The 16696-nt window shown below is 36.8% G+C and overlaps 1 protein-coding gene across 1 annotated transcript; it reads left to right on the top strand.

The window, feature by feature from the left end:
- The first annotated feature begins 7902 nt into the window (after positions 1-7902).
- Positions 7903-16489, top strand: LOC127433305 (myb/SANT-like DNA-binding domain-containing protein 2). The gene is made up of 4 exons (XM_051685080.1): positions 7903-8352; positions 9393-9648; positions 13502-13565; positions 14273-16489. The coding sequence occupies exons 1-4, from the start codon at positions 7912-7914 to the stop codon at positions 15135-15137; spliced, it is 1626 nt and encodes a 541-aa protein (XP_051541040.1). The 5' UTR covers positions 7903-7911; the 3' UTR covers positions 15138-16489.
- The last annotated feature ends 207 nt before the right edge of the window (positions 16490-16696 follow it).

Consider the following 16696-nt stretch of genomic DNA (forward strand, 5'->3'; position numbering starts at 1 on the left):
TACAATTAAAATGCTGTGGTTATAAAAGAAAATGCAGTCTAATTGTAATAGTTCCTTTATGTAATGGGTGGTTTTTAATATGCTATCCTGAGTTAAAACGTAATTTTTTGGCAGGCTTAAACCTGTCTGGTGCCTGAATTTATTTTAAAAAGAAAATCATTTAAATTTAATTTTGGGTGTGCTACCTTTACAAATGTTCACATTTATTTTGTGATGTTACTTGTATGTAGTTATGCATACTGTAACATAAACACTGTCACGGTAAGATAAGTGTAAAATTAATGTATTTTATAAATTTCAATATATTCATAGTAAGAAACACAACCATAAGTTTACAAACATCCTAGCTAGCTAGATATCATTTATAGACCATAGAGTGGCTAATTTTACTCACTATGTCCACCCTGACCCTGCCCACATAACAAAATGGACATCTGAATTCATCAGTTAGCTTCACCTGTATGACTGATAAAATCTTTACTATTTTCCTTTAATGATGTAAAATAAAGATACTTATTTAAAGTAAATATGTTTTAAAGCCGATAAGCCAAATAGTAGGAATGACCCAAATATTTGTCCCACAAGAAACATATGCCAAGTGACGGCCAACACAATCTTTAGTCTTGAACTTGGATTTCCTCAGTACAAACCTCACAGTACCATTCCTTTCACTGTCACCCAGGTGTGACATGGCTTTGGCCCTGACCCTCCTTTTTTATTGCACTTGAATATCATATGCCTACCGTCATCACAGCCTCATTCATTAGCCTTGGCCTTGTCCATCGTACTCTAATGAGACAAGTCTTTAATGTAAAGTTGCCCTCTAGTGAGGCCACGTTGATGAGGGTGCACGTGTGTTTTGGAGCCACTGCTGAATTACCTTGGCGTCTGACTGAGGGGAGACACCTGGGCCTCGGCACTGGAGGTGCTCCCACGGGGGCAGGTCTCAGCTGTGAGCGGTGCTGAGGTAAATTCTCATCGGGACGGTGGGTGGCCAATTTAAGAGGCCTCGTCTTTGTCTGATAGGCATGAGAGGTTTTTGTTTGGAGAATTTGGGATGACATAGTATCATAATGAACTAAAGGAAGCTATCCGTATGAATTTCTCTGGCATGTGGTGTCATTTTAATTTGTCTGTTTTTGTATTCATTATGCACCGCGAGGATGTTGGAGTAGTTTTCCACTCAAGGTAGCGAATGATCACCAATTACATAAATCATAAGGTTTGTAAACAATAAATGGGTGTTTCGCCAACTAGAGGTTGCTTTTTATGTGTCCATTAAAACTCTCTTTGAAACTTTTTATCATGCCTTTTTTCGTTTTATTTTTGCTACTTTTCAAATGACTTGTCTATATACTTTTGTTTTACCTGTGTCTCAGACTTGCAATCTTAAAATAACTCTGATAGTCTAAACAAAGAGTCAAATAATAATAAAACATTATTGTGAAAATGATTAATATACATTTTTAAAAAAATTATTACTGTCCCTCAGTTGTAGTGTCATTTCCACCAAAAAACAATGTTGCAGCTAATAAGTGTACTTGGTTGCCTCAGTAAGACAAATGATCATGTCATTTAATTCCAATAAATTTTTAAAATGTCATTTCCACCACAAAATAAAAACAATTTGAGTTGTTGCAGAAATGACAAATGGTGTGAAAATGTTCACGACGTTTCAGAAAAATGACAAAATTATCCTTCGATCCATGTATATACACTTTGACTTTGCTACTGGTCAAATTAATAAACCAGAAAGAGCTGAAAACTGTTTTAAACCTCCTGAGACCTGAGCGTGACTGCTATGTGCATTTTCCACTCCCCTTCTTGATTTGTTACTAGTAGCTCCTTGCAAAAAAAAAAAAAACTTTACACTATGGTTTTCTTAAAAACTGATGTCCACATATGTGGACAGTGGGACTAAGTCAGTGAAATTTTAAATAATACCAAGCTATATACTATATATTTTTATCAAAATGTTTATGTTTCTAGGAGTGTTGGTTAATTATGTTTTTGAGACATTACAGGCATTGCATCAGAAATTAGCATATATAATTCAGATTCAAAGTTTTTGCTAGCATCATCCAGTCACTGCCAACCATGCTAAAATAAAATTCTGAATCTATGAACTGATTATCATTGTCCCATGTCTGCCAAACATGTTGAGTGGTCCAAACATCATCTGCAGCCTGAAACTGAACTTTTGACCAGTCGTTAGGAGTGAATGCACTTGGCTGCATAAGAAAGCTAGGATGCTCCCTTGCTCCCTAATTAGGGAATGACTGAACCTCCAGTGTGCTGTCTGTCTGCACTGGTCTCAGAACAGTTTGAAATGCACCTTACTCCATATAAAGCCTCTGGCATTTTCCAAGCAACATTTTTCAGCTTTTGAATGCATCCATTGATTCTCAATGTGATAATGCACAGTGAATATAGGATATTTTAAGGAAAATGAGCCTATAGTCCTTGTACGTGGTCGTTGTGTTTAACAGCGTGCCATTTTGTGATAAATCAATGGAATTTTTAAAATGGCATATCGGATGAAACTAGAGACTCAAATCTTTTTACTCAAACAGGGTTTAATGTAAAAACTTAACGAGGTTTCTTACCAGATGTAGTTTTATTACCGTTTCTCCCAAAGACAAACTCAGCTGAGATCGGCGCCATGTTGTTTTGTCACATGACTTGGTACATCGAAAGTTGAACCCTTTAATGACAGACTAGAATCTCATGAACTGAGATCGGTCAGTTTAAATGAGATCAAGTTATGCATAGCCTATAGCGAAGCCAATATATAGTGTTAACGCATGTGGACGCTGGGTCTCAGGAGGTTAAAAGTTTGTTTTTTATAAATCCACAAGGCTAAAAGCTCCTATAGTTAATTAAACTCCCAAATATATTTTGTGGATAAATGTATATAACTCTAATTTGTGTAACTATATATACATTTACATTTATGTGACTATATATAAAGTACTAGCGATAAAGTACTAACTAAACATGAGTAAAAGTAATAAAATAAAAATAAAAAATCAACCATAGATTCAAGAACCAAACATGATTTGAAGAATCAAACATTACTTAAATAACCCTTTTAATACTGTATATAACACATAAAGTGCAGATGAAAAAAAATGCACATATTTCAGTATTTCTGTGAGTTTTACTAAGGTGAAAAAGAGAGAAGTCTGTCTTATAATGAAAACCTCTAAACCAAAATGTGCTTTTTCTCTGAATTGGAGTCTGCAGGTGCTGCAATCAGCCATGCCGCTGAGTGAATCTAATGATCATTCACACCACCGTGATAATGATCTGATCTGTAGCCAGTCGAGGGAGATCAGATGAAATGGAATTTGTAGAAGGGTGTAAAAAGCTCCCATCACTGATGACTCACTCGACATAAGAGTAAAGCTTGCATCAGTATCACCACAGAATTTGTTCTTTGGATCTCCATTTCATTAAGGATCTAGAATCAACATGTTCCAAATTTCATATGGCAATTTAGAGTGAAAGATATACTAAAGGTTATAGACTTTTAGGGTTTGTTTGTTTTAGAGGTGAAAGTATGGAAGGGTTTTGCAAGAAGAATCTTGGCACACATTGTGAATGTTGGGACAAGTGGCACATCTGTGACCCTGTATGGCAGAGCTAGTAAACTGGTGGCCCGCAGGCCAAATCCGGCCCGCCAATCATCTTTGTTTGGACCTCCAACTGATTTTGATCAAACTGTCTCGCCATCTGAAATACCAAAGCGCTATCTGTGCAAAACTCAGGCTGAGTTCAGAATATCATACTACCATAGTACTCATACTATTTCTGCCATAGACACATATGGCAGAAGTAGTATAGGTAGTATGCCACTCCGAACTCAGCTTCAGCGTTCATAGGCGCGAGCCTCAGCAATCAGCAGTTTAACAACGCTCACTGGCACGTGCAGCATTCAGCCGTCATCAGTTGTGCGGACTGGAGCGTGTGTTTAAGCTTTTCTGGCGATAGTTTAGTTACACTGCTTTGCCAAACATGGATCACACCGTTTAGGTGAGCATTTGATAGTGTATTTTTTAATCAAATGTCTTCATATAAATTTGCTTAGTTGTGTGCAGGGCCGTAGCATGGTATTCTGGGCCCCCTGAATGTATATTGCTCTAAGCCCATTTCATATTAAAAAAGAACATTTATAATTTGTTGTTGGCCCCCTCTGGAATTGTGGGCCCCAAGAATCATTACCACCTTTCACCCCACTAGCTACAGCCCTGGCTGTGTGGATGATACTTTATAGAGAAAATGGAAGAATAGAAATTGTATCTCTTTTTATCTAAAAAGAAAATTAAATTTAAATGCATTCTGAAGTAAACATGACAATTTTATATGACCATTGTTTTCATATGTGGATTGATATTGTGACAGGGCTTTAGCAAGTCTAAATGTTTCACATCATTTGCAAACAATAGCCCTAAAACGTCAAAATAATTTTATGTTTTGTTTTTTCAAAGTAAAGTTGATCCAAAATGATTTGTTAGTTAAGAGTATAAGTCATGTTTGTTCTTCAGCCAGATCTTATGAAGGAATTTATGGCCAGACCTTAAAAAATGATAACTCAATATACAGTATACCCTGTGACTATTTTAATATAAAATAAATGCACTGTATTAAGGTTTTGTTTTTAAGTAACATGTTACTTGTGATGAAAGTATTAGCTAAGATAAATACAGGAAAAATTTGGCCCCTGACAAGTTTTCTTCTGGATAATCTGGCCCCCGCAAGAATGTAGTTGAAGAGCCCTGCTGTAGGGGGTCAGTCAATATGGACACCCTGTACATCTAACACCCCAACAAGAAGAAAATTGCTGCCTGGCAACAGTGGCAACAGCAAACATCAGGACATGAAGAGGTTGTTTATGAAAATATCCTCACCTCCAAAATGTGCTAAAATCACAATTTGGTCTAATTGACTGTGAATGCATGTGTGTATTTTTGTTTGTGGGGGATACACTAAAATATCTCTGCCCATTAGACATTATGCAAATAAGCATTCTGCGCTTTATGAAATTCAAAGGAATTTTGACTGCCAATCCTAAAAGCAATCTCTCAGACACAAATTCACTTAAATGCTTGAAGCATATTTGCTAAAATGCTAAATTATGAATTAATAATTGTAATTATCTTCACTTTCTCAGCGCCCCTTAATGCTTTAGAAGGTCATTAGAATTTCTTTCACATTCAGCCATTTAAAGGGCTTTCGCAACTTCACAGATGATAAAAAGTGCTGGCTTGATTTCACCAAGAGGTGAGTTACTATGTGATCTGACTAAGAAGTGTTCCTCTTAATGTCGGCAAGGCGTTTTGAAATGCCTCTGGAGTGAGTCTAATCAGAAGGTCATGGTACTGATCATGAGCAAACATAACCATTCCCTTATTAAGCTGTAGGTATGGCAGTGCATGTCTGTAGGGTATAATATGCATATGCTAAAAGATTCCCATTTTAGATTTGCATTCACAAATATTATGTCCAATGTTGTAGTACAGAGACAATCTTTACAATATGGTTTGTGGCTCTTTATTATTCATATTCATCATGGTTGAAGGATTCTATTATAATGCATCTTGATGAGAAATGATTTCTGTAGGCTAAATTCATCAACAATTGAATCATCCACATGAGTTTGCTCCTAATTTGTAAAATAAAAGCAAATATTAGCTGGTCTGCATTTCTGTATCATCTTTTTGTAACACAATAGTTCATTTTATAGCTATATAGGATCAGGTAAGGATTTATAATGTGTATCTGCATAATGTAACCGCTTATTAGGATACAAATTCCATGTCCATATGGTGGTTTATCTTTGCATTAACCTATTGTCTTTCTGCTACTTTTACCATTTTTATTAAAGTTGCCTGGCTAGGAAAGATCTTTGGTTTTTTTAAAGGTTACACTGTCTCCCGACTCTACGTCTAACCTTTAGCAGACATCAAACACAAAGAAGTTGTCAAAAAACACCCAACTATGGACCGAAATTGGTGTCAGAACAGTTCACCATTCTTTGGACAGGTCATAACCTCTGACCTCTTATAGACAATCTGCTTAATCATGTGAACAGCTGGTGAAGCTGCAGACCAGTAGAGTAACCCTATAGAATTAATGGACCCTTTTCACATATCCAGGTTGGAGAGCAGAAGTAGATGTATAGCAGGGTAAACTTGAACGGTGATAAATGGGAGACAACAGCAAATTTAATTTTTGCATACCCATTTGCTCCAACAGCAAAAATCAACGATTACGCTTTCACAGCTTTGCAAAAGAAGATACAAATATAGAGTGCTGGAGAGAAATAGGCAAAATTTTCTGTCACTTCCTCAGCAGCTGTGTTAGAAGCCTCAACACAGCTGTGGTAACTGATTTTTTATTTATTTATTTTTTTAAGTATTCCAGGGTAATATAATACAAAGTACAATGTAATACATTTACACTACATATTTTTAAAATTGGAAATATAAAAAAGTTTGCTACATTTACATTGTTAAAGAAGGTGGAATGTGTCATAATAGGTCTGTGAAACGGGTCCATTAAGATTTAGATTGCTGCAACCAGAGGTGGAAATCATCCAAATATGGGCAGAGAGGATTGTTCACTCAAATTACATATGGCCACCAGGAGATGGCACCAAGTACATGACACAGGCTCAGTGATGGCTCAAATGACACAGAATGGAACTGAATGAGATCTTGTTACTCATTCCTGCATGCTTTGGTGAGAGAGCATAGTTTTAGTCATTCTATTTTCATGTGTAATTAGTTCTTATGTACAGTAATAATGTGTTATTTGTTTGGAGAGGCTTTTGGACACTTGGAGATGTTTTTGGAAACTAGGATAAATAATTTTTTGTAATGCTATAACTTTTGATTGTTTTTTAGTATTACAAAATTTTACTAAGTTACAGGTGGCATGACTGGGAACAAAACAAGAGCAGTTTTTCAGAGTTACCTTATTTACACCCTGAGATATATAATGTCAAATCAGAGCTCAAGTTTTTTGTGATTTTTCAGCAGTTTCTTAGGCTTTTTTTTTATTTATTTTTTTTTTATTTATTTTTTTTTTTTTTATTATAACACTTTCGTTTTGGGTATGCCACTGAAACAGGAAATCTTTAAAAACACCTTCAGAGCTTAAAGGGTTAAAAACCCTTTATAAAGAAAGTGGGAAAATGGGGGATCATTCAACTTTAAAAAAAAAAAAAAAAAAAAAGGCATACAATATTGCCCGTTTGCCAAAATCTGTGTTAGCCAGTATTTTTTGTTCATGAAGCTTTTCTCTCTGATGGCAAGAATATTACATGAAGTAAATGTAAAAATTCTTTATTGATTCATTACTATTAGTTAAAAACATTCCAAACCTATATATATAACAGATTGAATGCAATGTTGACAATGTTTACACATTTTCCTGTATTCATTATGCATAGAAAGACAATTGTCAAGTGACAATTTAACTACAAGATTAACTAACCAGGTGTAAGGAGGATTAGCAACACCGCCTAGTGGCCAGAAGGGTGGTGGTTTCTTTTGTGAAGGTAATATTATACAGTTTATGTATGGAAGGGGAAAATCGACATCTCTAAAGGGACGTATATTTCAGTAAGAGGGGCTTTCCCAAGAATATAATTATTATATGTTACATAAAAATAATATGCATAATATTAGACTAATATGAGAGAGACTTCAATTAGATACTTAAACTGATGCAAAAATTTTACCTTTTTATTATAAATTAAACTTATATGACTTTCTATGAAGGTTTACAGAACGACCAATCTGTCAAACAATCTGTCAATCGAGCTTGGAGGGCACGCTCGCGCTTCGCTCGCGCGTCGCTCACGCGCCTCGTTCCTTCCCCCCTCCCCTTAGCAACAGAGGCAAGATGGCGGCCCCCAGTAACGCTGAGGGTTCTCCTGATCTGTCAGTGCCGCTCAAGATTCCCAAAACCGAGATTCCCTCCCCGGAATCAGAAGATCTGAGTGACAGCAACCAATACCATTCCAACCCCTCCACCCCAAACAGATTCTCTCCTCTGAACGTCGGGGTCTCTCTGTCGGGGGGCATAGGCCGGAGTGGATCGGCCTCTGCCTCCAACAGCTTCACCGCCTGCCGAGGCATGTCTTGGACACCGTCCGAAACGAACGCCCTTATAGCTGTGTGGGGCAACGAGAGGCTGGCTGAGGCGCGGATGCAGCAGCTGGAGGTGGCCGGGACGGTGTTTTCTGGCAAGGCGCCTGGACCAGCGATGTACGAGCGGGTGTCCAGAGCGCTGTCAGAGCTGGGCTACGAAAGGACCCCATCCCAGTGTCGAGAGAGGATGAAGGTAAATAAGACATTTAAAGACATGGCTGTTCATAAAATATGATTAGATACTTGTTGTCATGTTTATTTGGCAGTTTGTCTCTGCACCACAGTGCTTTGGTTAAGCTGTCGAAATGAAAACATCAGGCAGTGGCTGTGGCCGCATCTCAAGCGTGTTAGTCAGAACTGATGGCTGTCACTTAGTTAAGGATCAGACTTGTCATGTGAATAGGGAAGCTTGTTTTGTTGATGCCAAGGACCCCCAACTATGATTATGCCCTTGCAACTTAACCCCTGTTTGAGGAAAATAGTAAACATATTTTAAATATATGTTTGCAAATTAAATAATTGGCTTTTATTAGTGACATATTGTACTAAAGCAAAATTAATTATAAAAAAATTATATGGAAAACATTTACTTTTTATATGTTGACAGTGTGTCTATTATATTTTTCTATTATAGTAATGTAATATGTTAAAACCCGAAGAGAAACATTTTAAATTCAATTTAAATGGATTTGTATAGTGCTTTTCACCATAAATACTGTTTCAAAGCAGCTTTAAAGATAATAGAGAAGTGTATTATTTCTTACAAATAAGATTTGTTTGTGTTTATTTCTTATCATTTAAAACTATGGCTGTCAATAGAATATAATAATTGCTGTTAATCTCATGGTTTCAAAATAAGACGGTAAAAATGTAAAAGAATGTAGTCAGTAATTTTTTTAATAATGTTACTTTTCTCTCACTGAAATTTTACACAGATCCTTTAGCACCACCTTGTGCACCCTTGGGGGTCCACTGACCCCAGTTTGATAAAACTTGCCATAGAGTGCATTAGTTAAGATGTCAAATCAAAACATAAGGCAGTGGTTCGGGGCATTAGTTTGTTGGGACTGTCTGATCAAGTCTATTAGATAACCAACTGTTTTATTAATTCTGACATCTGTGATGCATAGGCTATAATATGTCTAATTTACTTATCAGTCTAAATACAGTGTGTCATCATACTTGTGTTACCATTATTATAAACATGATCTTGATCTTTGTGGTCCTCTGCAGACGCTAAGACGGTGCTACAGCCGGGTGAAGGAGCATGGTATTGGGAAAAGGAAGAGCAGTTACTCCATTGAGCAGCTGGAGAAGGTTTTCGGGCAGGGTGGCTGGGATTCCCAGAGCTGTCAGCCTGTGCTGATCAACAGTAGCGGGCTGTACCAGGAGATGGAGTCCGATGGCAGTACTATGGAGGACTATTCTCAGGAAGACTGGTGCAATCAGGACCTTTCTGCAGCCTTCAATGAAGGAGACATAGAGACAGGTGAATGCAATATATATATATATTAGGGCTGGGAGATCGGACGGTGTTATCGGATATATCGACGATGTCTTACAAAGATCCCAATGCCGACTGCGACACTCATTGACAGACGATGATCGACAATATCGAGAAATTCCAAAACCATAGATCTGGGAAGTTGCCAAATATATTAAACAGTAACCCAAGGGTGTGAAACTAGCACTCGCCACCCGCAAAATGCAACAAGGCTGAATCCAGTCCACAAGCTCCTCGTCCAAATGTATTTAATGCATGGGTAATTTTGCTCATCTACCCACAACTAAAAAATGCTGTTAGTCACAAAGACACGTTCTTGAAGAAACACACTTTATTATATTTTTAAGAACAGACAAAAGAAAAGCCGTCAATGCTTGTGTCTGATTCGATGTTTGTTCAGAGGCATGCAGCGCAAGCCTGTCTCGTGGATCAAGCACAAAGAGTTTTCACTATTTTTTCTCTGTTTTATTCGTCTGAAAACTGTTTGCAAGAATAATGTCCTCTATGAAAATGCTGCAAATGATCTCCGATCATCTCAGGATGTTGCTATGAGTTTAGTTTGCTTTATTTCTATGCGGTTAGAATGCATTGTGAATGCAACTCTGCAGGTTCAGTAATATATTTTTTGGTATTGAAGAAACAAAGATGAAAGTGATTGAATCATAAAGTAATACAAGACACGTTCACCTTGAACCTAAAATTGAGTTCTATTTTATTTTCTTTAGGCAGCATTAACTTTATTACCAAAATGCAATACAAACACATTCAATAAGAACACACATTTGGCAGAATATTTTGGGATCACAAGGGAATTTATTAGGCTTATTTATTATGATTATTATTGTCTTTACATTTATAATTGTCTTTAGTTCTTAATTTGTAGGCTATTAGTCATTTTCCTAATTTTATTGATAAAATAATTTTTACATATCGTCCATCCGTAATATATATATATATATATATATATATATATATATATATATATATATATATATATATATATATATTAGGCTTGGGATCGATGCCTTTTTCACGCATCGATAATCAGATGATTTTCCCGATGATTATCGATATATATATCGATTTTTTTTTTTTCCAGATACAAATAGAGCTGCTGGTTGCACAATAGTCTTTGTCTCATGAGACATATTTCTCAACACAACTTTGGTAAAGTGTGAGCTGCAGGGTTACTTAAAGGGGGTCTCACACCAGACGCATCTGGTGGACGCAATGGCGCGTTATTTTCTACAAAGGTACGCATACACCGCCAGCACTCCGCATCAACATTCTGAAGTGCCACGGAGTGCAGCTCGCATAGTTTTCTATTAAATTTGACCCAAATCATTATCAAAGGACAAAGATTATTTACTCTAGTATAACTGGATGATATATTGTGTATAAGTGTCTTTCATAGAGCCTACACAATCTATTTTTAGTAACAAGTATGTCTTTTTGTGGTTTGACAGCTTGAATGAAAGACCTATCCATGGCTACAAACAGATAAATTGCATAATAAACGTCATGCAGTTACACCAGTTTCACTAACCTCCAAACTCATCAGCGTTACTTTGTTCATTCTTGAAGAAGTAAAAAAAACCTTTGTAACTTTGAACAGCCATCTGCGCCGCTTCAGCTCGCCCTGTGTGTGTGTGTTTGTGTGTGTATGTGTGTGATCGTGACCACCTTCAGGAGCTGCCTTGCTGAAGCACCCCCAGATCATCACCGATCCTCCACCTGCTCGTCTAATGGTTAGACGGAGATCTGGAGAGGCCTTCAAGCCATAGTGTCTCGCATCCACTGTGAAATTTGGTGGAGGATCGGTGATGATCTGGGGGTGCTTCAGCAAGGCTGGAATCGGGAAGATTCGTCTTTGTGAAGGACGCATGAATCAAGCCACGTACAAGGTTTTCTTGGAAGAAAACTTGCTTCCTTCTGCTCTGACAATGTTCCCCAACTCTGAGGATTGGTTTTTCCAGCAGGACAATGCTCCATGCCACACAGCCAGGTCAATCAAGGTTTGGATGGAGGAGCACCAGATCAAGACCCTGTCATGGCCAGCCCAATCTCCAGACCTGAACCCCATTGAAGACCTCTGCAATGTGATCAAGAAGAAGATGGATGGCTACAAGCCATCAAACAAAGCCGAGCTGATTGAATTTTTGCACCAGGAGTGGCATAACGTCACCCAACAGCAATGTGAAAGACTGGTAGAGAGCATGCCAAGACGTATGAAAGTTGTGATTGACAATCAGGGTTATTCCACCAGCTATTGATTTCTGAACTCTTCCTAAGTTAAAACATTAGTATTGTGTTGTTTAAAAATGAATATGAACTTGTTTCCTTTGCATTATTTGAGGTGTGAAAACAATGCATCTTTTTGTTATTTTGACCAGTTGTCATTTTCTGCAAATAAATGCTCTAAATGACAATATTTTTATTTGGAATTTGGGAGAAATGTTGTCAGTACTTTATAGAATAAAACTTTTCATTTCAAAAAATTTTCATTTTACTCAAACACATACCTATAAATAGTAAATCCAGAGCAACTGATAATTTTGCAGTGGTCTCTTAATTTTTTTCCAGAGCTCTATATATATATATATATATATATATATATATATATATATATATATATATATATATATAAAACATTTTCTGTCTTTCTATTTTGTAAGATGCTTTGGATTGTATTGTATAAAAATATTGAACTGTTCAATATTCAATTGAAAAATGAATTGAACTGTTTAAACCTTACTTAAAGGAATAGTTCACCCAAAAATGAAAATTTGCTGATAATTTACTCACCCTCAGGCCATCCAAGATGTATCTGAGTTTCTTTCTTCATCAAAACAGAATTTAAGATTTTTTAGGATTTCATTTCAGGCCTCCTCCTTTAAACAATGCAAGTGAATGTACTCCATTTTTTGACGGCCCAAAATGCATATTCAGGGTGCATCAAAATAATCCACATCAAAGTCATGTAAACTCCAGTCGACAAATAAAGTTCTTCTGAATGCAAACGATTGATTATTTTTAGAAACAAAACAATACTTATATATTTTTAACTACAGATGTTCGCTTCTGTACATCTCTGTGACGTGCGCTCATGAGAGGGATGACGTAAGCTTGTTGGTAAGGTCACACGTTACGTGGAGGAGGAGTCAGGAATCGCGTCATTGTTTACATTGTTTTTTTTATTATTATTATTATTTGGAAATTATTTTTTATTTTATTTTATATTATATTGTTTTAAAATTGTTTTGGACTGTTTAGGTTTGTGAACGGCGCTTGTTCTGTGCTCTGTGCAAGTTTCTATTATAAACAATGACGCGCTTCCTGCCTCCACCTCCACGTGACGCGTGACCTTACCAGCGAGCTTAGGTCATCCCTCTCATAAGCGTGCGTCACAGAGATGTACGGAAGCGAACATTTGTAGTTAAAAAGTATATAAGTATTGTTTTGTTTCTAAAAATAATCAATCGTTTGCATTCAGAAGAACTTTATTTGTCGACTGGAGTCATGTGGATTATTTTGATGCACCCTAAATATGCATTTTGGACCGTCAAAAAATGGAGGACATTCACTTGCATTGTTTAGAGGAGGAGGCCTGAAATGAAATCCTAAAAGTCTTAAATTCTGTTTTGATGAAGAAAGAAACTCAGATACATCATGGATGGCCTGAGGGTGAGTAAATTATCAGCAAATTTTCATTTTTGGGTGAACTATTCCTTTAAGTGATGGGGTGGTATGTTACGTAATATGTTAATTTTTTGTCTGTAATCAAACAACACACCCCCAAAATCTGATAACTAATACAATTCAATCATATCTTCCACAGAGGAGAACCAGCTTCCAAAGGCCAGAGTTCTTCAGATAAGACTGGAGCCATCTGAGCACTCCCAGTATGTTCAAACCAGTATTCTGTTTCCAGTTAAATATTGTTTAGAACTTCAGATATACACCACATACTAATATTTTACTTGTATTACTTATAAATTATATAATTACTTTTTTGTTAGAAATTAAACTAAATAACATTAAGCCTGTACATAAAAATCTGTGTTCAAAACCTAATTTTTGCCATTTTTGAGGCACTATGGTAAGATTTGGCAGGAAATTTCAGGCTTCTGTCATTCATCCCAAAAGAATGTTGGACAAAATATTTTCTGAAATACATCTTCCTTCATCGGGTTAAGGTCAACAGTTAAACAGTTTAAACATAAACCGATCAGCACACTTGGATTGTTGGCCATAACCCTGATGACATTTACTGCTGTTCTTACCAGCTTATCCAATGTGCGCAAGTGTCATGCGCATGTCTGTTTTCATTTTGATATTAAAAGTCAAGAACAATCCGATGATTTCAAATCTCATGTAAACATGGTTTTCATGCATTGTCAGATTTTTTTTGAATAAGTTGATTTTTGGGAAGTGTATTGGTGTGAATTGAAAAACACTCAAGTTCCGCTGCAAGTAATTTACTTGCAATTTTATTTTTTTCAACCACAGATGTCAATAAAAAAATCCCAGAATTCAGTAATTTACCTTTAAAACAGAAATATGTATACTACTTATTCCTCATCTTTTTTCACCACTGTTCTTTCAACAGACGTAAAGAAGTAATGCAGAACGTGATGCATATCTTGGAGTCTGTGGAGGTCAAATGGGAGCACTTCCAAACATGGACTGATTTCTCCCGCCTTCACCTGTCCAATAAGCTGGCCATCTTTGGAGTGGGCTACAACACGCGGTGGCGAGAAGATATCCGCTACCACTACGCAGAGATCAGCTCGCAGGTCCCTCTGGGAAAGCGACTACGGGAATACTTCAACCCTGAGAAGGCGGAGGGCAGGGTTATCATGACCAAGGTGCAGAAGATGAACTGGAAAAATGTGTATTATAAATTCCTGGACATCACTATTAGTGAAGCTCGCTGTTTGGAACTGCATCTTGAAGTAGACTGGATCCCGATTGCACAGACCAGGGCGACAGGTTGCAGTAATGGTTCGCAGTACCTCCTGCCAGGGGGCATCCCAAAAACATATGGCCTATATGCAATAGGCTATGAGGAGACGAGTATGTCCAATTCGTCTTACACAGAGGACAAGTCCTCCCCCTCACAGGAAGAGGAGGAGGTGGATCATTGTGAGAGTAAGAAAAAGGAGGAGAGGACATCAGCCAAAGTCACTTACTGTTACCTCGGCATTGCAGAGGAGAGGACGCTACAGCAGTGTCTGTTTCAGCACTTTCAGACTTCAGGCAAACACTACAGCCGAGGAGAACCCTCAGCCATAACCAGATTCCTGCAAGAAAACCGCACAGGCCAGGCCAGAGAGGGCACCCTTTCTGGATTACCCATCTATATTAAATTCATTGAGGTGGAGCTGGACTTTCTCTCTGCCGGATCTTTAGTGGAATGTATAGAGACTGCAATTGGTTATTCATTAAAGTTCAACAAGAAGGAAGCACTGTAATGGTTACATCTGCTAAATACGCTCTTTAAAGCCAGGGTATTGAAACGGAGCTATATGAAAGAGATAGTTCACCCAAAAATTCTATATCATTCTATATATCATTCACTTACCTTCATGTTGTTCCAACCCCATATGACTTTCGTTCTTCCTGACTGAGGCAAACATCCTGCCTAACATCTGCTTTTGTGTTCAATTGAAAAAAGACAGTCATACCAGTTTGGAACAATTGAGGATGAATAAAAGATGATAGAATTAACATTTTTGGGTGAATCATCCCTTTAAACTGACCTCAAGAAATTCTTGAACTTAAAAGTATATATGTGGGCACAGTCTGTTCCAGTAGGAATGGTACTCTCATCTGCAGTGGCAATTGTCATTATAAGGGAGCAAAAGCTTTTGGTAGTTGATGTAGATGATATCCAGAGGGTTGGGTCTGTTTATTTTCAAACTGCCTTTATTTAAAGGAATATTCTGGGTTCACTACAAGTTAAGTGCAATCAACAGCATTTGTGGCATAATGTTGATTACTAACACCCCCCATACTAATGTTAGTGCTTTTATAGAATTATAAGCTTCACATTTCTGCCTTTAAACCCTCCAAAAATTGGCCCCATTCAATTCCATTGTAAGGTCCTTACTGTAACATAGATTTTTACTTCTTTTTTAAAGGAGGGATGTCAATGTTTTTTTTTTTTTTTTTTTTTGTGGTTATCAACATTATGCCACAAATGCTGTCGATTCAGCTTAACTTGTATTGAACCCAAAATATTTCTTTAACTTTTTCCAGCCAATGCAACCGAGATCCAATGCAGGAACTGAAAAAGAGAAAGAATTCTCAACAAGAATGAATTAAGTATAAAATCTCTCTCTCTCTCTCTCTCTCTCTCTCTCTCTCTCTCTCTCTCTCTCTCTCTCTCTCTCTCTCTCTCTCTCTCTCTCTCTCTCTCTCTCTATATATATATATATATATATATATATATATATTTAAGGGTATATATTGATATTGTCAAGCATTCCAGCATTTCCAATTATAACATTCAAAGAATGTTGATCAATATCTGTTTTTTATTTGTGAGTTCACATTGTGTCTTTATGTATGAATGTTTCAAGGTCACAGTCTTGTTTACATGTTTGGAAAGACAAAAAAAAATAATTAATGAAATGGAGAACTGTTATTCACTTCCCATTTACAAATGACGTCTAAATTGTATTTATTCTTGGGGGTTTATATGTTAAACTAACCCTGTTGTCTTATATTGATGCTCAGTTGCAGGTTCGCAGTTTAAGAGAGTGATTGAAAACATTGTTAAATATTTAATTGATCTTTAATAAATTATTATCTTTAATAGCAATCGAGCATGTAGTGATTTATTTCTCCAGCAGGTGACAGTAAAGATCTGTGTGGAAACTCAGATACAGGCTCAATAAATAGTGTCCCTTAATGTTACATTCTAGAATAGTAAATTATGTATTAGATTACAGTTGAAGTCAGAAGTTTACATACACCTTAGCCAAGTGAAATGTCTGTGAAATGTCAGAATAATAGTAGAGAGAATGAT

This window comes from Myxocyprinus asiaticus, chromosome 43 (assembly GCF_019703515.2).
Source record: "Myxocyprinus asiaticus isolate MX2 ecotype Aquarium Trade chromosome 43, UBuf_Myxa_2, whole genome shotgun sequence".
Taxonomy (NCBI): domain Eukaryota; kingdom Metazoa; phylum Chordata; class Actinopteri; order Cypriniformes; family Catostomidae; genus Myxocyprinus; species Myxocyprinus asiaticus.